The sequence below is a fragment of the Coregonus lavaretus genome (assembly GCF_964263955.1).
Source record: "Coregonus lavaretus genome assembly, chromosome: 10".
In the NCBI taxonomy this organism is placed as follows: Eukaryota; Metazoa; Chordata; class Actinopteri; order Salmoniformes; family Salmonidae; genus Coregonus; species Coregonus lavaretus.
The window spans coordinates 3,363,190-3,389,431 of record NC_139997.1 but is presented as its reverse complement, the minus strand read 5'-3'; the positions used below and the strand labels follow the sequence as shown (position 1 = coordinate 3,389,431).

Below are 26,242 nucleotides of genomic sequence, written 5' to 3'. Positions count from 1 at the left end.
GCTGCTAAAGAGTGGGGCCAACTTGCCAGTAGAAAGGTGCAGCAAGCTCATTGATGGCTGCAAGAGGCATTTGTTGGCAGTTTGTCTTGGTCAAAGGCGATGCAGCCAAGTACTATCTCCGGGGTGACGACCATTTTCTCCATGCCATTTGTCTTTATTTTCTATAACAAAAATAGTAAAACATAAGTTTACAAAAATAAAATTGGTTCTGCAATGTTGAAATGATAATAACAATGTGCGGAGACCAAACGTTTTTTTTTCAATTTTCACCTTATTTGACAAGAAATAGAGAATTATTTAAGAAAAGTGCAAGGATGGCAAATATGTTTTGCCGCAGCTATCTCTGATAACAAATATCCACTGATAACCCGATGAATCTCTAATCTCAGCCAAACTCCATTGCCGTAAGTAAGGAATACAATTTTCTCTCCAAGTTATAGAACCACCAGTGCACCACAGAACTCGATCCGTTTAAAGCCAAACATGACCTACAGTATGGCACTATTGGGTTTATCAAACCAGTGATATGCAGAACAGTCACTACATTGTGGACTATGTCTTGTCTTAAAAACAATAATAGCTGTTAACACTGCCTGCCTGTCTGTCCTGGTCACTATGTATACGATCATGTTATTATTTTGTAATAGAAAAGGTGTGTTGTGGAGTTAGTCCTGTAAAACTGGTAGATGTGGCATGCTACTTCTGTAGGAACGTGAACACAGAACTACATCTTGAGTGCGCTTAGCTAACTAGCTAGATTTTACGTTAAAAGTCCGTCACACGAGATTATTAGCTAGGAACGTCCAAGGCCCTTGGTAACAACCACAGAAGGACAGACGATCCTGACCTGGACTACAGGCAATGTGAAGGTAATTTTTGGCACACAGACAGACAGATCAAAAGCAGTTATCAACAGATGAGATTTTGTGCTTGGCGATGTATTTTCCTGACTGTAATATTATTTGAGTACTGACTGAGGTGATATTACAATACGATAAAATTGTCTTTTATGCACATTTAGCTAGACACTGTTGTCAAAAACTCCTGTTATTTGGGGATTCAATTAATATGTGGAACCATAATCTAATCTAAAACAAAAAGTACATTAAAAAAACTAGAATGAGAACTTAAATTTAAATACACAAAAACTAAATTCTAAATCTAAACCATATATAAATAACTGGTCACATTTTTTATTAATATAATATTGGTACTGCAATATGGATGGGGCCTTAAGAGCCAAGGCAGTAGATTAGATTGGACAGATACTTCTAAACAACATGGGGATACAAAGTCTTATAAAGCAGAGGCCTCCGGTAGGCCAGGCTCTCGTCCCAAATGGCACCCTATTCCCTATATTAGTGCACTACTTTTGACCAGGGCCCTATGGGCTAGTAGTGCACTTTATAGGGAACAGGGTGACGTTTGGGACACAACACAGGACAGGACAGGCAGGAGAGACACATAGCCAGGACCAGCACAGTACACTCAGGCCATGCAAGGCCAGAACCACAGACCCATTGCAGTGTGGCTGACTGAGCTGCCCATCACACGTCATGCTATCGTAATGCTGCTGCACTTCTATATCTGGCCACCAGAGGGGGTGCTAGAGCACCAATCAGAGTAGGGAGAAGGGGACGTGGGAGGGGCCAGGTCTAGCATGCACACTTCTTCTGGTCAGGCGCAGCGTCCTCCAGCTTGGCGGCTCCTCCCCCGTTGGCGGGCTCGGCGGTGGGTTTGTCGACACACTGCTCCATCCTCTTCATGACCAGGTCTAGTAGGGTGATGACCGCCTTGTCCACCTCAGACCCAGTCGCTGCCGACGTCTCAAAGTACGGGATCCTACAGGGGACATACAGAACCCACATCAGACAGGACCACACCAACACCCACATCAGACAGGACCACACCAACACCCACATCAGACAGGACCACACCAACACCCACATCAGACAGGACCACACCAACATCAGACAGGGGACACACAGAATCCACATCAGACAGGGGACATACAGAACCCACATCAGACAGGACCACACCAACACCCACATCAGACAGGACCACACCAACACCCACATCAGACAGGACCACACCAACATCAGACAGGACCACACCAACACCCACATCAGACAGGACCACACCAACATCAGACAGGACCACACCAACATCAGACAGGACCACACCAACACCAGACAGGACCACACCAACACCCACATCAGACAGGACCACACCAACATCAGACAGGACCACACCAACATCAGACAGGACCACACCAACACCCACATCAGACTGGTTTACACCCACATCAGACAGGACCACACCAACATGAGACAGGACCACACCAACATCAGACAGGACCACACCAACACCCACATCAGACAAGACCACACCAACATCAGACAGGACCACACCCACATCAGACAGGACCACACCAACACCCACATCAGACAGGACCACACCAACATCAGACAGGACCACACCAACATCAGACAGGACCACACCAACACCAGACAGGACCACACCAACACCCACATCAGACAGGACCACACCAACATCAGACAGGACCACACCAACATCAGACAGGACCACACCAACACCAGACAGGACCACACCAACACCCACATCAGACAGGACCACACCAACATCAGACAGGACCACACCAACATCAGACAGGACCACACCAACATCAGACAGGACCACACCCACATCAGACAGGACCACACCAACATCAGACAGGACCACACCAACATCAGACAGGACCACACCCACATCAGACAGGACCACACCAACACCCACATAAGACAGGACCACACCAACATCAGACAGGACCACACCAACATCAGACAGGACCCCACCAACACCCACATCAGAGCATTCTACCTCGTCTTACTAGTCATATCTTATGTCTAAAAGTTAAATCGAGGGACCATGTCAAGCACATCAGGGTTGTAAAAAAACAGGGACTGAAAATCATAGATTGTGAGGAGAAAATAAATCAATTCTGTTGTAATAATCAAATAGTTTTAACGACTTGAGAAGAGATCCACCAGGTCTTCTTTTAGTAAGGAATGAGATGTTAATGAACCACAAACTCCGCTAGTACAGCTCTGAATGACAAGCCCAGCACTCAGACAGCACCTTGAATATAGGGCCCATCGATTACGTCCCAAATGGCACCCTATTCCCTATATAGTGCACTACTTTAGACCAGAGAATGGCACCCTATTCCCTATATAGTGCACTACTTTTGACCAGGGCCCATCTACAGTACGTGTATTGGTCGGTGACTATGTGGAGAGTGAGAGATGTTGTCCGTAATAAAACCCTTGACAATGACATCATCACTAGCGCTATGACTGCAGCCTCAGCAACAGTCAAAGCAAATATAGCCTCTCTCAGACGACACTAATACTACACTTTGGACCACAATACGGTTACTGATCTTTCAGAGTAAGAGGAACCTAATGCTCATTATGCCTGTGACAGTGGTGCCGGTTCTCTCCCACCGATGAGTGTGTGTCTGTGTTTGTGCGTGTGCGTGCAAATTTCTGTATGTTTGTGTGTGCGAGCTCCAAAAGTATTGGGACAGTGACAAATGTTTGGTTGTTTTGGCTCTGTACTCCAGCACTTTGAATTTGAAATGATACAATGACTATGAGGTTAAAGTGCAGACTGTCAGCTTTAATTGGAGGGTATTTTCCTCCATATTGGGTGAACCGTTTAGAAATTACAGCACTTTTTGTACATAGTCCCCCCATTTTAGGGGACCAAAAGTATTGGGACAAATTCCCTTATATGTGTATTAAAGTAGTGAAAAGTGAAGTATTGGGGGTGTGATATTTGTGTGATTCATTCAGGATTATCGGTGATGATGGTAGTATCCACATTAATGTAGAAGTGTTAAGAAACATTCTATTCTTATTTACAGTAAAAGTGACTCCAAAATGACACAATACATTATTTACCATTCATTTCTATTGGGCACAAAATAATCTGAAACACAACCAAAACAAACAGCAAATGCATCCAACAAGTTTATAGAGTCACAAGCTTGATGTAGTCATTGCGTGCTGGGAATATGGGACCAAAACGTTTCACTACTTTAATACATAAGGGAATTTGTCCCAATACTTTTGGTCCCCTAAAATGGGGGGACTATGTACAAAAGGTGCTGTAATTTCTAAACGGTTCACATGATATGAATGAAAATACACTCAAATTAAAGCTGACAGTCTGCACTTTAACCTCATAGTCATTGTATCATTCCAAATCCAAAGTGCTGGAGTACAGAGCCAAAACAACAAAACATTTGTCACTGTCCCAATACTTTGAGCTCACCGTATGTGTGCATGACGGGGCTAGCTCTCTCCTACTCACCCGTACTTGTCGGCTAGTTCTTTAGCCTGCTCCTCCTGCACCTCTCTCTGGTCCGCCAGGTCTGCCTTGTTGCCCACCAACACCATGTCTGGGTTTTCACAGTAAGCATTGGCCTGCAGCTGGCCTGGGGACAACATGAAACAGTTAACATTGGCCTGCAGCTGGCCTGGGGACAACATGAAACAGTTAACATTGGCCTGCAGCTGGCCTGGGGACAACATGAAACAGTTAACATTGGCCTGCAGCTGGCCTGGGGACAACATGAAACAGTTAACATTGGCCTGCAGCTGGCCTCTGTATCTGGCCTTGGGACAACATGAAACAGTTAACATTGGCCTGCAGCTGGCCTGGGGACAACATGAAACAGTTAACATTGGCCTGCAGCTGGCCTCTGTAGCTGGCCTGGGGACAACATGAAACAGTTAACATTGGCCTGCAGCTGGCCTGGCGACAACATGAAACAGTTAACATTGGCCAGCAGCTGGCCTGGGGACAACATGAAACAGTTAACATTGGCCTGCAGCTGGCCTGGGGACAACATGAAACAGTTAACATTGGCCTGCAGCTGGCCTGGGGACAACATGAAACAGTTAACATTGGCCTGCAGCTGGCTTGGGGACAACATGAAACAGTTAACATTGGCCTGCAGCTGGCCTGGGGACAACATGAAACAGTTAACATTGGCCTGCAGCTGGCCTGGGGACAACATGAAACAGTTAACATTGGCCTGCAGCTGGCCTCTGTAGCTGGCCTGGGGACAACATGAAACAGTTAACATTGGCCTGCAGCTGGCCTGGGGACAACATGAAACAGTTAACATTGGCCTGTAGCTGGCCTGGGGACAACATGAAACAGTTAACATTGGCCTGCAGCTGGCCTGGGGACAACATGAAACAGTTAACATTGGCCTACGGCTGGCCTGGGGACAACATTAAACAGTTAACATTGGCCTACGGCTGGCCTGGGGACAACATGAAACAGTTAACATTGGCCTGCAGCTGGCCTGGGGACAACATGAAACAGTTAACATGTTAACATTGTGGACATGGAATAAAAAACACTAACCACTATTTTTCTTTGGAACACCATGAGAAGCGCTGTGTGCCCACATAGCATTACATGTGAAGCGCTGTGTGCCCAAATAGCATTACATGTGAAGCGTAAAATGTAAATGTAAGCGCTGTGTGCCCATATACTCATTCTATAGTTTACTAGTCACCTTTTCTTCATCTTGTGCCGTCGCTAAATCTAAAGCCAGGATGATTTATTTAACCTTTATTTTCACAGGGAAGGCATACTGAGACCAAGGTATCTTTCACAGGGAAGGCATACTGAGACCTAGGTTTCTTTAACAGGGAAGGCATACTGAGACCAAGGTATCTTTCACAGGGAAGGCATACTGAGACCAAGGTATCTTTCACAGGGAAGGCATACTGAGACCAAGGTATCTTTAACAGGGAAGGCATACTGAGACCAAGGTTTCTTTAACAGGGAAGGCATACTGAGACCTAGGTATCTTTCACAGGGAAGGCATACTGAGACCAAGGTATCTTTACCAGGGAAGGCATACTGAGACCAAGGTATCTTTACCAGGGAAGGCATACTGAGACCAAGGTATCTTTCACAGGGAAGGCATACTGAGACCAAGGTATCTTTCACAGGGAAGGCATACTGAGACCAAGGTATCTTTAACAGGGAAGGCATACTGAGACCAAGGTTTCTTTAACAGGGAAGGCATACTGAGACCTAGGTATCTTTCACAGGGAAGGCATACTGAGACCAAGGTATCTTTACCAGGGAAGGCATACTGAGACCAAGGTTTCTTTAACAGGGAAGGCATACTGAGACCTAGGTATCTTTCACAGGGAAGGCATACTGAGACCAAGGTATCTTTACCAGGGAAGGCATACTGAGACCAAGGTATCTTTACCAGGGAAGGCATACTGAGACCAAGGTACCTTTCACAGGGAAGGCATACTGAGACCTAGGTATCTTTCACAGGGAAGGCATACTGAGACCAAGGTATCTTTCACAGGGAAGGCATACTGAGACCAAGGTATCTTTCACAGGGAAGGCATACTGAGACCAAGGTATCTTTAACAGGGAAGGCATACTGAGACCAAGGTATCTTTCACAGGGAAGGCATACTGAGACCTAGGTATCTTTAACAGGGAAGGCATACTGAGACCTAGGTTTCTTTCACAGGGAAGGCATACTGAGACCAAGGTATCTTTCACAGGGAAGGCATACTGAGACCTAGGTATCTTTCACAGGGGAGGCATACTGAGACCAAGGTATATTTCACAGGGAAGGCATACTGAGACCAAGGTATCTTTCACAGGGAAGGCATACTGAGACCAAGGTATCTTTCACAGGGAAGGCATACTGAGACCTAGGTTTCTTTCACAGGGAAGGCATACTGAGACCAAGGTATCTTTCACAGGGAAGGCATACTGAGACCAAGGTATCTTTCACAGGGGAGGCATACTGAGACCAAGGTATCTTTCACAGGGAAGGCATACTGAGACCTAGGTATCTTTCACAGGGAAGGCATACTGAGACCTAGGTATCTTTAACAGGGAAGGCATACTGAGACCAAGGTATCTTTAACAGGGAAGGCATACTGAGACCTAGGTCTCTTTCACAGGGAAGGCATACTGAGACCAAGGTATCTTTCACAGGGAAGGCATACTGAGACCAAGGTATCTTTAACAGGGAAGGCATACTGAGACCAAGGTATCTTTCACAGGGAAGGCATACTGAGACCAAGGTATCTTTAACAGGGAAGGCATACTGAGACCAAGGTATCTTTAACAGGGGAAGGCATACTGAGACCTAGGTCTCTTTCACAGGGAAGGCATACTGAGACCTAGGTATCTTTAACAGGGGAGGCATACTGAGACCTAGGTATCTTTCACAGGGAAGGCATACTGAGACCTAGGTTTCTTTCACAGGGAAGGCATACTGAGACCTAGGTATCTTTCACAGGGAAGGCATACTGAGACCTAGGTATCTTTAACAGGGAAGACATACTGAGACCTAGGTATCTTTCACAGGGAAGGCATACTGAGACCAAGGTATCTTTCACAGGGAAGGCATACTGAGACCTAGGTATCTTTAACAGGGGAGGCATACTGAGACCTAGGTATCTTTCACAGGGAAGGCATACTGAGACCTAGATCTCAGACCCCTTGACTTTTTCCACATTTTGTTACGTTACAGCCTTATTCTGAAATGGATTAAATAAAAAATGTACCTCATCAATCTACCCAAAATACCTCATAATGACAAAGCTAAAACAAGTTTTTAGAATTTTCTGCCAATTTATTACAAATAAAAAACAGAAATACCTTATTTACATAAGTATTCAGACCCTTTGCTATGAGACTCGAAATTTAGCTCAGGTGCCTCCTGTTTCCATTGATCATCCTTGAGATGTTTCTACAACTTGATTGGAGTCCACCTGTGGTAAATACAATTGACTGGACATGATTTGGAAAGGCTCACACCTGTCTATTTAAGGTCCCACAGTTGACAGTGCATGTCAGAACAAAAGCCATGAGGTCGAAGGAATTGTTCGTAGAGGTCAGAGGATTGTGCTGAGGCACAGATCTGAGGAAGGGTACCAAAAAATTTCTGCAGCATTCTAAGTCCTCAAGAACACAGTGGCCTCCATCGTTCTTAAATGGAAGAAGTTTGGAACCACCAAGACTCTTCCTAGAGCTGGCCGCCCGGCCAAACTGAGCAATCGGTGGAGAAGGGCCTTGGTCAGGGAGGTGACCAAGAACCCGAAGATCACTCTGATAGATCTCCATAGTTCATCTGTGGAGATGGGAGAACCTTCCAGAAGGACAACCATCTCTGCAGCACTCCACCAATCAGACCTTTATGGTAGAGTGGCCAGACAGAATCCTCAGTAAAAGGCACATGACAGCCCGCTTGGAGTTTGCCAAAAGGCACCTAAATGACTCTTAGAACATGAGAAAAAAGTTTATCTGGTCTGATGAAACCAAGATTGAACTCTTTGGCCTGAATGCCAAGTGTCACATGTGGAGGAAACCTGGCACCATCCCTACGGTGAAGCATGGTGGTGGCAGCATCCTGCTGTGGGAAAGTTTTTCAGCAGCAGGGACTGGGAGACTAGTCAGGATCGAGGGAAAGATGAACGGAGCAAAGTACAGAGAGATCCTTGATGAAAACCTGCTCCAGAGCGCTCAGGGCGAAGGTTCACCTTCCAACAGGACAACGACCCAAAGCACACAGCCAAGACAACGCAGGAGTGGCTTCGGGACAAGTCTCTGAATGTCCTTGAGTGGCCCAGCCAGAGCCCGGACTTGAACCCGATCAAACATCTCTGGAGAGACCTGAAAATAGCTGTGCAGCAACGCTCCCCATCCAACCTGACAGAGCTTGGGAGGATCTGCAGAGAAGAATGGGAGAAACTCCCCCAAAAAAGGTGTGCCAAGCTTGTAGCGTCATACCCAAGAAGACTTGAGTCTGTAATCGCTGCCAAAGGTGCTTCAACAAAGTACTGAGTAAAGGGTCTGAATACTTATGTAAATGTGACATTTCAGTTTTTGCTTTGTCACTAAGGGGTATTGTGTGTAGATTGATGAGGGGGAAAAAACTATTTAAACCATTTTAGAATAAGGCTGTAGCGTAACAAAATGTGGAAAAAGTCAAGGGGTCTAAATACTTTCCGAATGTACTGTATGTGAAAGACAAAGTCCATATTATGGCAAGAACAGCTAAAATAAGCAAAGAGAAACTACAGTCCATCATTACTTTAAGACATGAAGGTCAGTCAATACGGAAAATATCAACAACTTTGAAAGTTTCTTCAAGTGCAGTCGCAAAAACCATCAAGCGTATGATGAAACTGGCTCTCATGAGGACCGCCACAGGAATGGAAGACCCAGAGTCACCTCTGCTGCAGAGGATACATTCATTAGAGTTACCAGCCTCAGAAATTGCAGCCCAAATAAATGCTTCACAGAGTTCAAGTCACAGACACATCTCAACATCAACTGTTCAGAGGGGACTGTGTGAATCAGGCATTCATGGTCGATTTGCTGCAAAGAAACCACTACTAAAGGACACCAATAAGAAGAAGTGACCTGCTTGGGCCAAGAAACACAAGATTTTTGGTTCCAACCGCCATGTCTTTGTGAGACGCGGTGTGGGTGAACGGATGATCTCCGCATGTGTAGTTCCCACCGTAAAGCATGGAGGAGGAGGTGTTATGGTTTGGGGGTGCTTTGCTGGTGACACTGTCTGTGATTTATTTAGAATTCAAGGCACACTTAACCAGCATGTCCACCACAGCATTCTGCAGTGATATGCCATCCCATCTGGTTTGGGCTTAGTGGGACTGTCATTTGTTTTTCAACAGGATAATGACCAAACACACCTCCAGGCTGAGTAAGGGCTATTTGACCAAGAAGGAGAGTGATGGAGTGCTGCATCAGATGACCTGGCCTCCACAATCCCCCGACCTCAACCCAATTGAGATGGTTTGGGATGAGTCGGACGGCAGAGTGAAGGAAAAGCAGCCAACAAGTGCTCAGTATATGTGGGAACTCCTTCAAGACGGTTGGAAAAGCATTCCAGGTGAAGCTGGTTGAGAGAATGCCAAGAGTGTGCAAAGCTGTTATCAAGGCAAAGGGTGACTATTTGAAGAATCTCAAATATATTTTGATATGTTTAACACTTCTTTGGTTACTACATGATTCCATATGTGTTATTTCATAGTTTTGATGTCTTCACTATTATTATACAATGTAGAAAATAGTAAAAATAAAGAAAAACCCTTGAATGAGTAGGTGTGTCCAAACTTTTGACTGGTACTGTGTGTATATATATATATATACAGTATATATATATACATATACACTGTATGTACACACACATTAGAATAGAAAAACACAGTCATGGGAAGCACAAATAAAACATCACAAATCACCCAGAAAAACAGTTACATTCCTCCACAAATAAGTACCCAGTCAATACTTTAAATTGCCCGAACGGCACCAGAACATCAAGATGAAATGTATAAAGAATTTTGTTCCAGAAATACGGTGCATCACAACTAAAAGCAGATTTACCTAGCTAGGTGGAGACCCTAGGAACCTCAAGAGTGAACCAATCCTGTGAACGGCTTAGGCAACTCAGGTGTCTATACTTCAACAGCAATGTTGGATAAGATGGAAGTTTATGAAGTAGGTTCTTGTAAACAAAAAGGGAGTAATGTAGAGATGTATGGGGGGAGAGGAGAGGAGGAGAGACTCTGACCCAGTGGCAGAACAGGCCCACTGCTCAGGGTGAATATGACACGAGAGGGAGAATTGTGTACCTGTAATTGTGCCTGCTAGCTGCCTACCGTTCAGCTGTTTTTCTAACCTCATTATCTGAAGCGTTAACGTTAGGTAGTTAGTAGCTACTGTACTCGAAATGTAGCTAGCTTGTTGCTACCTGGATAGCTACTAAACAATGGCTGGAACGACCTAGCGAACAGTCGCGAACTGGCTGAATCGATTCAGTGGCTAGCTTTGCACTTCACTGGCTAACAGTAACTGGCTAACTAAGGGTAAGTTATAACCTACATTTGTGTTTTGTTTTTACATACTGGTAACCAGAGTCGTTCAAGGGAATTCGGGACATGGGTGACTAGTTAACGTTAGCTTGGCTCTCTCTGTGTGTTCGTGCCGTGGGAGGAGGGTTTTTTTCGTTGGCAGAGAGCAATGGCTAGCTAGTATGCTAACTATTCTAGCTAACTAACTGGCTGAATATGTTGACGACGGACTCACTCAAACTGTCAAAACTAACCCAAAACTTTACACAACGTTAGACACGGACACGAATGATCTGCTTGGCGTGTTAACACACTGGTGGTTTGTTGTAACTGAGTATTGGTGCTAAACCGTGTTATTGGAGGCTGGCATGCTAGTTGGCTATGGCGTCATAGGATTCGATGCCCTGGACGGTTTTCGCGGAAGAATACTGTACCAAGTTAGCTAGCTGAATAAACTAAGTTAGAGTCTATTCCTAGAAAACATTGAACCGCTGTAGTTTACAACAATTATAATTTCTAAAGTGGAAGTTGGGAGAGTTATATTTGAGTGTGTCAGTGAAACGTGAGGAAGGCCCCACTCTCTCACTTTCCCAGATGTTTAGTTAATTTCATTCCGATCTCCTTTGCATTATTGTAGCCGTTTTCTGTAGCCTGTCAACTATGTGTCTAGGCCTGTCGAGGACAACTTATTCAATAAAATAGCACGATCAACAGAATGAAAAGCTTTTGACAGGTCCACAAACAAAACAGCACATTTCCTTTTAGTGTCTAAAGCGTTGACAAGATAATTAACAACTAAAGTGGTTTCTGTAATAGTGCTATGCCCAGGCCTAAACCCTGATTGGTTTACATTAAATCAGGGTGATTAGAGTACAGAATGCCACAGCTGAATACTAATACTCTGAAATCCTGATGAAGGCAGCTTGCTGTCAAAACATTGGCTAATTAATACAAGTATTGTATCAAGAGTAATACAGGGTGAGGATAACTTTTTTTTTTTTTATGTTTTGAACCACTGGACCTGGCCTCGCCAACGCTGGACTGGGTCTCGCCAACGCTGGACTGGGCCTCGCCAACTCTGGACTGGGCCTCGCCAATGCTGGACTGGGCCTCGCCAACGCTGGACTGGGCCTCGCCAACGCTGGACTGGGCCTCGCCAACGCTGGACTGGACGCTGGACTGGGCCTCGGCAACTCTGGACTGGGCCTCGCTAACTCTGGACTGGGTCTCGCCAACGATGGACTGGGCCTCGCCAATGCTGGACTGGGCCTCGCCAACTCTGGACTGGGCCTCGCTAACTCTGGACTGGGTCTCGCCAACGCTGGACTGGGCCTCGCCAACGCTGGACTGGGCCTCGCCAACTCTGGACTGGGCCTTGCTAACTCTGGACTGGGTCTCGCCAACGCTGGACTGGGCCTCGCCAACGCTGGACTGGGCCTCGCTAACTCTGGACTGGGTCTCGCCAACGATGGACTGGGCCTCGCCAATGCTGGACTGGGCCTCGCCAACTCTGGACTGGGCCTCGCTAACTCTGGACTGGGTCTCGCCAACGCTGGACTGGGCCTCGCCAACGCTGGACTGGGCCTCGCCAACTCTGGACTGGGCCTTGCTAACTCTGGACTGGGTCTCGCCAACGCTGGACTGGGCCTCGCCAACGCTGGACTGGGCCTCGCCAACGCTGGACTGGGCCTCGCTAACTCTGGACTGGGCCTCGCTAACTCTGGACTGGGCCTCGCCAACTCTGGACTGGGCCTTGCTAACTCTGGACTGGGTCTCGCCAACGCTGGACTGGGCCTCGCCAACGCTGGACTGGGCCTCGCTAACTCAGGTCTGCGTTTTCCCTTCTCCAGAAAACAGTTTACTACTAACCTTCGCCTACTTCCTGTGCCCTCAATCCAGGCCTAGATCTGAGGATGATTAGAGGATTGATTCATATTGATCACTGAGGAGCTGTCTGCTCTTCCAATACCTCCTTAATGAAACTGTCTTCCTTTCAAATGCCAGGATGTCACTGTCAATAAGAATGTGTTATTAACTGACTGGTTAAGTAAAGGTAAGGGGGGAAACTTTGTATTTCTATTCAATTGAATAAGTGAATTGACTGAATCCCCAACCTTGGCCTGGCCATGTTCTGTACCATTCAGGTTGAAGCATGCTGGTGTTTAGAAGATAAGTTTCTTGTAAAGTGGTCCTGTGTAGCTCAGTTGGTAGAGCATGGCGCTTGCATCGCCAATGGTAATGGGTTTGATTCCCGTTGGGGACACCCATGAGAACAATGTATGCACACATGAGTTGCTTTGGAAAAAAGTGTCTGCTAAATGGCATATATTATCTCAAGAGTGAGTGTGTGTGTGTGTGTGTGTGTGTACCTAGACCACAACTTACTCATCCAGTTGCGGACGTTGAGAAAGCTCTGTTGGCTGGTGAGGTCAAACATGAGAAGGAAGCCCATAGCATCTCTGAAGAAGGCTGTGGTTAGACTCCTGAACCTGGGAGGGGACAACAACAGACGTTTACAGATAGAATGCTGTGGTTAGACTCCTGGACCTGGGGGGTCAACAACAGACCTTTACAAATAGAAGGCTGTGGTTAGACTCCTGGACCTGGGGGGTCAACAACAGACGTTTACAAATAGAATGCTGTGGTTAGACTCCTGGACCTGGGGGGTCAACAACAGACGTTTACAGATAGAATGCTGTGGTTAGACTCCTGGACCTGGGGGGTCAACAACAGACCTTTACAAATAGAAGGCTGTGGTTAGACTCCTGGACCTGGGGGGTCAACAACAGACCTTTACAAATAGAATGCTGTGGTTAGACTCCTGGACCTGGGGGGTCAACAACAGACGTTTACAAATAGAATGCTGTGGTTAGACTCCTGGACCTGGGGGGGTCAACAACAGACCTTTACAAATAGAATGCTGTGGTTAGACTCCTGGACCTGGGGGGGGCAACAACAGACGTTTACAAATAGAATGCTGTGGTTAGACTCCTGGACCTGGGGGGTCAACAACAGACCTTTACAAATAGAATGCTGTGGTTAGACTCCTGGACCTGGGGGGTCAACAACAGACGTTTACAAATAGAATGCTGTGGTTAGACTCCTGGACCTGGGGGGTCAACAACAGACCTTTACAAATAGAATGCTGTGGTTAGACTCCTGGACCTGGGGGGTCAACAACAGACCTTTACAAATAGAATGCTGTGGTTAGACTCCTGGACCTGGGGGGTCAACAACAGACGTTTACAAATAGAATGCTGTGGTTAGACTCCTGGACCTGGGGGGGGTCAACAACAGACCTTTACAAATAGAATGCTGTGGTTAGACTCCTGGACCTGGGGGGGTCAACAACAGGCCTTTACAAATAGAATGCTGTGGTTAGACTCCTGGACCTGGGGGGGGGCAACAACAGACCTTTACAAATAGAATGCTGTGGTTAGACTCCTGGACCTGGGGGGTCAACAACAGACCTTTACAAATAGAAGGCTGTGGTTAGACTCCTGGACCTGGGGGGGTCAACAACAGACCTTTACAAATAGAATGCTGTGGTTAGACTCCTGGACCTGGGGGGGGTCAACAACAGACCTTTACAAATAGAATGCTGTGGTTAGACTCCTGGACCTGGGGGGTCAACAACAGACCTTTACAAATACAATGCTGTGGTTAGACTCCTGGACCTGGGGGGGGTCAACAACAGACCTTTACAAATAGAATGCTGTGGTTAGACTCCTGAACCTGGGGGGGGACAACAACAGACCTTTACAAATAGAAGGCTGTGGTTAGACTCCTGGACCTGGGGGGGTCAACAACAGACGTATACAAATAGAAGGCTGTGGTTAGACTCCTGGACCTGGGGGGTCAACAACAGACCTTTACAAATAGAATGCTGTGGTTAGACTCCTGGACCTGGGGGGGGTCAACAACAGACCTTTACAAATAGAATGCTGTGGTTAGACTCCTGGACCTGGGGGGTCAACAACAGACCTTTACAAATAGAAGGCTGTGGTTAGACTCCTGGACCTGGGGGGGGTCAACAACAGACGTTTACAAATAGAATGCTGTGGTTAGACTCCTGGACCTGGGGGGTCAACAACAGACGTTTACAAATAGAATGCTGTGGTTAGACTCCTGGACCTGGGGGGGGTCAACAACAGACCTTTACAAATAGAATGCTGTGGTTAGACTCCTGGACCTGGGGGGGTCAACAACAGACCTTTACAAATAGAATGCTGTGGTTAGACTCCTGGACCTGGGGGGGGGCAACAACAGACCTTTACAAATAGAATGCTGTGGTTAGACTCCTGGACCTGGGGGGTCAACAACAGACCTTTACAAATAGAAGGCTGTGGTTAGACTCCTGGACCTGGGGGGGTCAACAACAGACCTTTACAAATAGAATGCTGTGGTTAGACTCCTGGACCTGGGGGGGGACAACAACAGACCTTTACAAATAGAATGCTGTGGTTAGACTCCTGGACCTGGGGGGTCAACAACAGACCTTTACAAATGGCGTTCCAATTTAGAACCGGGATGGTGACACAATTCTGCCCCAGGTCTCCAGTTTACAATCCTATTATTTTAACAAGGTTTGTTAGCTAGGGCCGGGGAAACGTCTGACACCAATCAGCCGAGGACTGGCTCAGAGAAGGTTTGAGAATGGTGATGGCAACATCAGTTTTGGGTTCGATTCCCGCATGGGTCACATATACTGAATATATCTCTGTCAATGTGGGCCCTGGTCAAAAGTAGTGGACTATATAGGGAATAAGGATGTAGGCTAATCTACTCTTCAACCATCAGTTGTCTGAGAAGAGGCTCAAGGAGTTTGAGCCATTGTTCATTGCGTCAAAAATACTGACTAAAATATTTGTCAAACACCTATTTTTCAGTGGCAATTGATGAGACTACAACTGACTAAACAAAACTGGAACTAATCGAAAATTATTTTTCATTTCAGTTGACTAAAACGAGACGAGACAAAATTATCTCTGACTAAAATCTGACTACAAGTTTACTGGACAAGAGTTTTTGGAGAGATTGAGAGCTTTTCAGTGACAAGCACAATTAATATTAGCAGCACAGATGCGCCGTTCTGTTCAGCAGTGGACGCCACACCCTGCACACACAGCCTACATCAGCTGGTGAGCTGCGGGGGAGCAAGCGATGAGTGTGGGCAGACAGGCAGACAGGCTCCGCTCCGGCTCCGCCTACGATTATACACATCGCGCTGGCGACTCTCTTGCTTCCCCGTAGCTAACCAGTGACCACCAGCCTTCTGGTTAGCTACCCTTTGCCTGGTTAAGAAACACAAGCTGCTTTACGAAATTAAAAACAATAGCAGCATTGAGTTTAATAGTAAAACAACAGTCTAGCTATGTTTTTCTCCCACTTGAGTATAGAAAAGTAGTCTGTCTTTTGAATTTGTAATCTTGTTCAACCCTCCCACTTTCCTGACTGCATTTCATATCCAGGATCTACACTATATCTGACTGGTTGTCACACCCTGACTCATGGGACACTTGTATGTTGAGTCAGGGTGTGGATATTCTATGTTAGTATTTCTATGTTGCATTCTAGGTTGTGTATGTCTATGTTTGGCCAGGTGTGATTCCCAATCAGAGGCAGCTGTCGTTCGTTGTCTCTGATTGGGGCTCATACTTAGGCAGCCTGTCATTAGTTGTGGGATCTTGTTCCGTGTTAGAGTTTAGCCTGAGGACTTCACGTTTCGTTGGTTTGTTGTTTTTGTTCGTGTGTTTATCGGTGAATAAACATGTATGCAATTCACGCTGCTCCTTGGCCTGACCCGTCCTTCAACGACCGTGACACTGGGTTAATAACTCCTCTTACCACTACACTATATCTGACTGGGTTAATAACTCCTCTTACCACTACACTATATCTGACTGGGTTAATAACTCCCCTTACCACTACACTATATCTGACTGGTTAATAACTCCTCTTACCACTACACTATATCTGACTGGGTTAATAACTCCTCTTACCACTACACTATATCTGACTGGGTTAATAACTCCTCTTACCACTACACTATATCTGACTGGTTAATAACTCCTCTTACCACTACACTATATCTGACTGGGTTAATAACTCCTCTTACCACTACACTATATCTGACTGGGTTAATAACTCCTCTTACCACTACACTATATCTGACTGGGTTAATAACTCCTCTTACCACTACACTATATCTGACTGGTTAATAACTCCTCTTACCATTACACTATATCTGACTGGGTTAATAACTCCTCTTACCACTACACTATATCTGACTGGTTAATAACTCCTCATACCACTACACTATATCTGACTGGGTTAATAACTCCTCTTACCACTACACTATATCTGACTGGGTTAATAACTCCTCTTACCACTACACTATATCTGACTGGGTTAATAACTCCTCTTACCACTACACTATATCTGACTGGTTAATAACTCCTCTTACCACTACACTATATCTGACTGGGTTAATAACTCCTCTTACCACTACACTATATCTGACTGGGTTAATAACTCCTCTTACCACTACACTATATCTGACTGGGTTAATAACTCCTCTTACCACTACACTATATCTGACTGGGCTAATAACTCCTCTTACCACTACACTATATCTGACTGGTTAATAACTCCTCTTACCACTACACTATATCTGACTGGGTTAATAACTCCTCTTACCACTACACTATATCTGACTGGGTTAATAACTCCTCTTACCACTACACTATATCTGACTGGTTAATAACTCCTCTTACCACTACACTATATCTGACTGGTTAATAACTCCTCTTACCACTACACTATATCTGACTGGGTTAATAACTCCTCATACCACTACACTATATCTGACTGGTTAATAACTCCTCTTACCACTACACTATATCTGACTGGGTTAATAACTCCTCTTACCACTACACTATATCTGACTGGGTTAATAACTCCTCTTACCACTACACTATATCTGACTGGTTAATAACTCCTCTTACCACTACACTATATCTGACTGGTTAATAACTCCTCTTACCACTACACTATATCTGACTGGGTTAATAACTCCTCTTACCACTACACTATATCTGACTGGGTTAATAACTCCTCTTACCACTACACTATATCTGACTGGTTAATAACTCCTCTTACCACTACACTATATCTGACTGGGTTAATAACTCCTCTTACCACTACACTATATCTGACTGGGTTAATAACTCCTCTTACCACTACACTATATCTGACTGGGTTAATAACTCCTCTTACCACTACACTATATCTGACTGGGTTAATAACTCCTCTTACCACTACACTATATCTGACTGGGTTAATAACTCCTCTTACCACTACACTATATCTGACTGGTTAATAACTCCTCTTACCACTACACTATATCTGACTGGTTAATAACTCCTCTTACCACTACACTATATCTGACTGGGTTAATAACTCCTCTTACCACTACACTATATCTGACTGGGTTAATAACTCCTCTTACCACTACACTATATCTGACTGGGTTAATAACTCCTCTTACCACTACACTATATCTGACTGGGTTAATAACTCCTCTCACCACTACACTATATCTGACTGGTTAATAACTCCTCTTACCACTACACTATATCTGACTGGGTTAATAACCCCTCTTACCACTACACTATATCTGACTGGGTTAATAACTCCCCTTACCACTACACTATATCTGACTGGGTTAATAACTCCTCTTACCACTACACTATATCTGACTGGTTAATAACTCCTCTTACCACTACACTATATCTGACTGGGTTAATAACTCCTCTTACCACTACACTATATCTGACTGGTTAATAACTCCTCTTACCACTACACTATATCTGACTGGTTAATAACTCCTCTTACCACTACACTATATATGACTGGGTTAATAACTCCTCTTACCACTATATCTGACTGGGTTAATAACTCCTCTTACCACTACACTATATCTGACTGGGTTAATAACTCCTCTTACCACTATATCTGACTGGGTTAATAACTCCTCTTACCACTACACTATATCTGACTGGGTTAATAACTCCTCTTACCACTATATCTGACTGGTTAATAACTCCTCTTACCACTACACTATATCTGACTGGGTTAATAACTCCTCTTACCACTACACTATATCTGACTGGGTTAATAACTCCTCTTACCACTACACTATATCTGACTGGGTTAATAACTCCTCTTACCACTACACTATATCTGACTGGGTTAATAACTCCTCTTACCACTACACTATATCTGACTGGGTTAATAACTCCTCTTACCACTACACTATATCTGACTGGTTAATAACTCCTCTTACCACTACACTATATCTGACTGGTTAATAACTCCCCTTACCACTACACTATATCTGACTGGGTTAATAACTCCTCTTACCACTACACTATATCTGACTGGTTAATAACTCCTCTTACCACTACACTATATCTGACTGGGTTAATAACTCCTCTTACCACTACACTATATCTGACTGGTTAATAACTCCTCTTACCACTACACTATATCTGACTGGTTAATAACTCCTCTTACCACTACACTATATATGACTGGGTTAATAACTCCTCTTACCACTATATCTGACTGGGTTAATAACTCCTCTTACCACTACACTATATCTGACTGGGTTAATAACTCCTCTTACCACTATATCTGACTGGGTTAATAACTCCTCTTACCACTACACTATATCTGACTGGGTTAATAACTCCTCTTACCACTATATCTGACTGGTTAATAACTCCTCTTACCACTACACTATATCTGACTGGGTTAATAACTCCTCTTACCACTACACTATATCTGACTGGGTTAATAACTCCTCTTACCACTACACTATATCTGACTGGGTTAATAACTCCTCTTACCACTACACTATATCTGACTGGGTTAATAACTCCTCTTACCACTACACTATATCTGACTGGGTTAATAACTCCTCTTACCACTACACTATATCTGACTGGTTAATAACTCCTCTTACCACTACACTATATCTGACTGGTTAATAACTCCTCTTACCACTACACTATATCTGACTGGGTTAATAACTCCTCTTACCACTACACTATATCTGACTGGGTTAATAACTCCTCTTACCGCTACACTATATCTGACTGGGTTAATAACTCCTCTTACCACTACACTATATCTGACTGGTTAATAACTCCTCTTACCACTACACTATATCTGACTGGGTTAATAACTCCTCTTACCACTACACTATATCTGACTGGTTAATAACTCCTCTTACCACTACACTATATCTGACTGGGTTAATAACTCCTCTTACCACTACACTATATCTGACTGGTTTAATAACTCCTCTTACCACTACACTATATCTGACTGGTTAATAACTCCTCTTACCACTACACTATATCTGACTGGTTAATAACTCCTCTTACCATTACACTATATCTGACTGGGTTAATAACTCCTCTTACCACTACACTATATCTGACTGGTTAATAACTCCTCTTACCATTACACTATATCTGACTGGTTAATAACTCCTCTTACCACTACACTATATCTGACTGGGTTAATAACTCCTCTTACCACTACACTATATCTGACTGGGTTAATAACTCCCCTTACCACTACACTATATCTGACTGGGTTAATAACTCCTCTTACCACTACACTATATCTGACTGGGTTAATAACTCCTCTTACCACTACACTATATCTGACTGATTAATAACTCCTCTTACCACTATATCTGACTGGTTAATAACTCCTCTCACCACTACACTATATCTGACTGATTAATAACTCCTCTTACCACTATATCTGACTGGTTAATAACTCCTCTTACCACTACACTATATCTGACTGGTTAATAACTTTATTTGGACTCAGTGACTCGGACTGGAGCACTGGGACTCGGACTTCAGCCATAGGGACTCGTGACTCGACAATTGGTGACTCGGACTTGGACTGGAGCACAGAGGACCATTGCGGTGACCATATTACCGCCACACCACCCGTCATGAGTCGTGACCGCAGTCAAAATTCCACATGACCGTTGAGTCACGGTAATCTCCTTTTATGCACTCTGGACATGCGTTGGTAGCACCCAACTCGCTAACGCTCATCAGGTCGCTAATGGCCTGCTACTCAGGGCTCTACTGTCCCTCTAACCATCAGGTCCTAATGGCCTGGTACTCAGGGCTCTACTGTCCCTCTAACCATCAGGTCCTAATGGCCTGGTACTCAGGGCTCTACTGTCCCTCTAACCATCAGGTCCTAATGGCCTGGTACTCAGGGCTCTACTGTCCCTCTAACCATCAGGTCCTAATGGCCTGCTACTCAGGGCTCTACTGTCCCTCTAACCATCAGGTCCTAATGGCCTGGTACTCAGGGCTCTACTGTCCCTCTAACCATCAGGTCCTAATGGCCTGGTACTCAGGGCTCTACTGTCCCTCTAACCATCAGGTCCTAATGGCCTGCTACTCAGGGCTCTACTGTCCCTCTAACCATCAGGTCCTAATGGCCTGGTACTCAGGGCTCTACTGTCCCTCTAACCATCAGGTCCTAATGGCCTGGTACTCAGGGCTCTATTGTCCCTCTAACCATCAGGTCCTAATGGCCTGCTACTCAGGGCTCTATTGTCCCTCTGACCATCAGGTCCTAATGGCCTGGTACTCAGGGCTCTACTGTCCCTCTAACCATCAGGTCCTAATGGCCTGGTACTCAGGGCTCTACTGTCCCTCTAACCATCAGGTCCTAATGGCCTGGTACTCAGGGCTCTACTGTCCCTCTAACCATCAGGTCCTAATGGCCTGGTACTCAGGGCTCTACTGTCCCTCTAACCATCAGGTCCTAATGGCCTGGTACTCAGGGCTCTACTGTCCCTCTAACCACTCTGACGTCAATGCAAATGCAATCGAAAATCACACGAAACACTAATCATCAAAACATAATGCTTTTTAAAACTCACCATTAGGCAAAACATTTTTTACATCAATTTGGAGAAAGAAGTTCAACAACAGGTTGAAACTGAGTGGGAAACATGGTCGTTGTGGATGTTGTGTCAAAGCCAAAACAACGAAATGAACGCTTTCTAAGGTGACGATTTATTCAAAACATTTAATACGTTGCATGTAGAACACTCTTACACATATTAGAGCCGATGCATATGCATTTTCCTATATATTTTTGTTGTTTTGGGGGGTAGATCAACTTTAATATTGCAGATAGTTTGTAGCTTCCATCAATGTAATTGTCTGCATAATTTCCAATCCCACATATATTTTTGGGTAAATATATATATACAGTACCAGTCAAACGTTTGGGCACACCTACTCATTCAAGGGTTTTCTTTATTTTTACTATTTTCTACATTGTAGAATAATAGTGAAGACATCAAAGCTATGAAATAACACATATGGAATCATTTAGTAACCAAAAAAGTGTTAAACAAATCAAAATATATTTTATATTTGAGATTCTTCAAAGTAGCCACCCTTTGCATTGATGACAGCTTTGCACACTCTTGGCATTCTCTCAACCAGCTTCATGAGGTAGTCACCTGGAATGCATTTGTAATGCATTCAGGCGCAGGAGAGTAATATGCATCCAAAAAGTTTATTCCGTCGATAAACAGTGAAAGCACAATTGAGACAACAAAACTCAGGCACAGGGGAAATATCTACCCTGGCAACAATAAGGTAAGGGCAGCTCAACCGAGCCACACACAGCTCACTACAAACAATCACCCACACAGACAAGGAAGCAGAGGGAACACTTATACAATGACTAATTGGGGATAAGGACCAGGTGTGTGTGATTAATTAGACAAGACTAGTGGAGTGATGATAAATGGATCGGCAGCAGCTAGTAAGCCGGTGACGACGAACGCCGAAACCTGCCCGAACAATGAGGGGAGGCAGCCTCGGCGGAAGTCGTGACAGCATTTCAATTAACAGGTGTGCCTTCTTAAAAGTTATTTTGTGGAATTTATTTCCTTCTTCATGCCTTTGAGCCAATCAGTTGTGTTGTGACAAGGTAGGGAGGGTATACAGAAGATAGCCCTATTTGGTAAAAGAGTAAGTCCATATTATGGCAAGAACAGCTCAAATAAGCAAAGAGAAACTCAGTCCATCATTACTTTAAGACATGAAGGTCAGTCAATACGGAACATTTCAAGAACTTTTAAAGTTCCTTCAAGTGCAGTCGCAAAAACCATCAAGCGCTATGGTGAAACTGGCTCTCATGAGGACCGCCACAGGAATGGAAGACCCAGAGTTACCTCTGCTGCAGACGATAAGTTCATTAGAGTTAACAGCCTCAGAAATTGCAGCCCAAATAAATGCTTCACAGTGTTCAAGTAACAGACACATCTCAACATCAACTGTTCAGAGGGGACTGTGTGAATCAGGCCTTCGTGGTCGAATTGCTGCAAAGAAACCACTACTAAAGGACACCAATAAGAAGAAGAGACCTGCTTGGGCCAAGAAACACGAGCAATGGACATTAGACCGGTGGAAATGTGTCCTTTGGTCTGGAATACAAATTTGAGATTTTTGGTTCAAACGGCCATGTCTTTGTGAGACACGGTGTGGGTGAACGGATAATCTCTGCATGTGTAGTTCCCACCATAAAGCATGGAGGAGGTGGTGATATGGTGTGGGGGTGCTTTGCTGGTGACACTGTCTGTGATTTATTTAGAATTCAAGGCACGCTTAACCAGCATGGCTACCACAGCATTCTCCAGCGATACGCCATCACATCTGGTTTGGGCTTAGTGTGACTATCATTTGTTTTTCAACAGGACAATGACCCAACACACCTCCAGGCTGTGTAAGGGCTATTTTACCAAGAAGGAGGGTAATGGAGTGCTGCATCAGATGACCTGGCCTCCACAATCCCCCGACCTCAACCCAACTGAGATGGTTTGGGATGAGTCGGACGGCAGAGTGAAGGAAAAGCAGCCAACAAGTGCTCAGCATATGTGGGAACTCCTTCAAGACTGTTGGAAAAGCATTCCAGGTGAAGCTGGTTCAGAGAATGCCAAGAGTGTGCAAAGCTGTCATCAAGGCAAAGGGTGGCTATTTTAAGAATCACAAATATAAAATATATTTTGATTTGTTTAACACTTTTTTGGTTACTACATGATTCCATATGTGTTATTTCATAGTTTTGATGTCTTCACTATTATTCTACAATGTAGAAAATAGTAAAAATAAAGAAAAACCCTTGAATGAGTAGGTGTGTCAAAACTTTTGACTGGTATTATTTTTTATTTATCACAATTTTCTTTAACCAATTATGTTCTTTAATGCAGGGCCGACAGACAAGTTCCTTACTTTCTCCTCCTTCCACTTTCCTCTTGCATTTTCGCGGTAATGCTGCAATTATTTGGTTGTAATTTTGGGTAGAGCAGACATATCCATATGTTTTTGTTCGCTGCATGTATGACATTACTCCACCAGTCCTATTTATGATATCATTTACAAAGATTATACCTTTTATTAAAATGTTATGGAAAAATTATGTTTTTTTAATCAATTAGTATATTTCAGTTTAACCACAATATTTGTTGTATTATTTGTTCTGTCTTTTCTGGTGGATTAAACTGAAATTGCAACCAACTTTATATGGCTTGTTTTAAAAATAGTAATAATTTTCAAATAATAATGGCCCGTTGTTTTAATCATTTTGACAATAACTAGACAATCATTATTCAAATGACAAAAATGTGACTTTATTTCAGTAAAAATGACTAAGACTACACTAAACTATTTTTTTTTTTAAAGAGTGCCAAAATGAAAACTGGTTTGAACGTAGAGCGGTTGACTCTCAAGAAGCTTTCACTCTATTCCCTATGTAGTGCACAACTTTTATCCAGGCTCTGGACAACATAGGGAATATGGTCCCGTTAGGGACACAGCCTCAGTCTGTCTCTCGTTGAGGCTTTTTTTTTTAGATGAACAAGACACGTCAGTTTCTCTCTCGTACGTACGGAGGTGTCAGACCCTCCAGCATCACAGCCAGATTCTGTGAAGACGCTGTGGAGACGCCTGATCGTTATGGCTTGTTAAGGCCTTGTAGAACTACATCAAGCATCATTCTCACAAGGTAGGGGGAGGGGGAGTGATACCTTGAGAGAATCTCACGTCGTGAGAGCTTGAGATAGTGTAGTTAAACAAAACATCAAGCTACAAACTGAATGGCAGCAGTGGTTTGTCTATGATTTCATGCTAAGCAAAGCTTAGGTAAAATAGCTATTCCCATGACTACCCTCTCTCTTTATAATGCATTATAAAGCACATTTGTAACACTTTGTGAGCTATATGCAATGCTTTCCAATGCAGTTCCAGTACCTCTCCTGTCCAGCTGTATCCCAGAGCTGGAGGTGAACTTTAAAGGTTTTCCCTGTGGTTCCATTGGGGCCCGACGCTGTGTACACCTGAAACACACCCGAAAACACATGGACACGTACAGGGTGAGAAACGCATACACTCACCTGGCAGAGGCACCGCTACTATCTGATACACTCACCTGGCAGAGGCACCGCTACTATCTGATACACTCACCTGGCAGAGGCACCGCTACTATCTGATACACTCACCTGGCAGAGGCACCGCTACTATCTGATACACTCACCTGGCAGAGGCACCGCTACTATCTGATACACTCACCTGGCAGAGGCACCGCTACTATCTGATACACTCACCTGGCAGAGGCACCGCTACTATCTGATACACTCACCTGGCAGAGGCACCACTACTATCTGATACACTCACCTGGCAGAGGCACCGCTACTATCTGATACACTCACCTGGCAGAGGCACCGCTACTATCTGATACACTCACCTGGCAGAGGCACCGCTACTATCTGATACACTCACCTGGCAGAGGCACCGCTACATTTACATTTACATTTACGTCATTTAGCAGACGCTCTTATCAGCTACTGTCTGACAGATGTTATTTCTCTCAGGGGAAACCATGTCGCTGTCGAGTGCATGTCAGAGATTTGAAATGTAAAAGAAAATTCCCATTCTGTTTTTCTGCATCACGTTAGCTAAATGTACAGATCTATGTTAGCTAAGTCACTAAATCTACAGATTTATAGTACATTAGCTAAGTCACTAAATCTACAGATCTACGTTAGCTAAGTCACTAAATCTACAGATGTATAGTACATTAGCTAAGTCACTAAATCTACAGATCTACGTTAGCTAAGTTACTAAATCTACAGATATGTTAGCTAAGTGACTAAATCTACAGATCTATGTT

The 26,242-nt window shown here is 44.3% G+C and overlaps 1 protein-coding gene across 2 annotated transcripts in view; it reads right to left on the bottom strand.

The window, feature by feature from the left end:
* Nucleotides 1–277: 277 nt before the first annotated feature.
* LOC311136565 (ras-related protein Rab-27B-like) overlaps nt 278–26,242 on the bottom strand; it is a 100,159-nt gene continuing 74,194 nt past the window's right edge. The window contains exons 4-7 of one of the 2 annotated variants that reach the window (XM_084170749.1): nt 25,324–25,409; nt 13,334–13,437; nt 4,378–4,501; nt 278–1,842 (exon numbers count right to left, since the gene is read on the bottom strand). In XM_084170749.1, coding sequence (XP_084026875.1) covers nt 1,656–1,842; nt 4,378–4,501; nt 13,334–13,437; nt 25,324–25,409 — 501 coding nt within the window. In that variant the 3' untranslated portion in view covers nt 278–1,655. The remainder of the gene's footprint in view (nt 1,843–4,377; nt 4,502–13,333; nt 13,438–25,323; nt 25,410–26,242) is intronic. The other variant, XM_084170750.1, reaches the window with a different exon arrangement.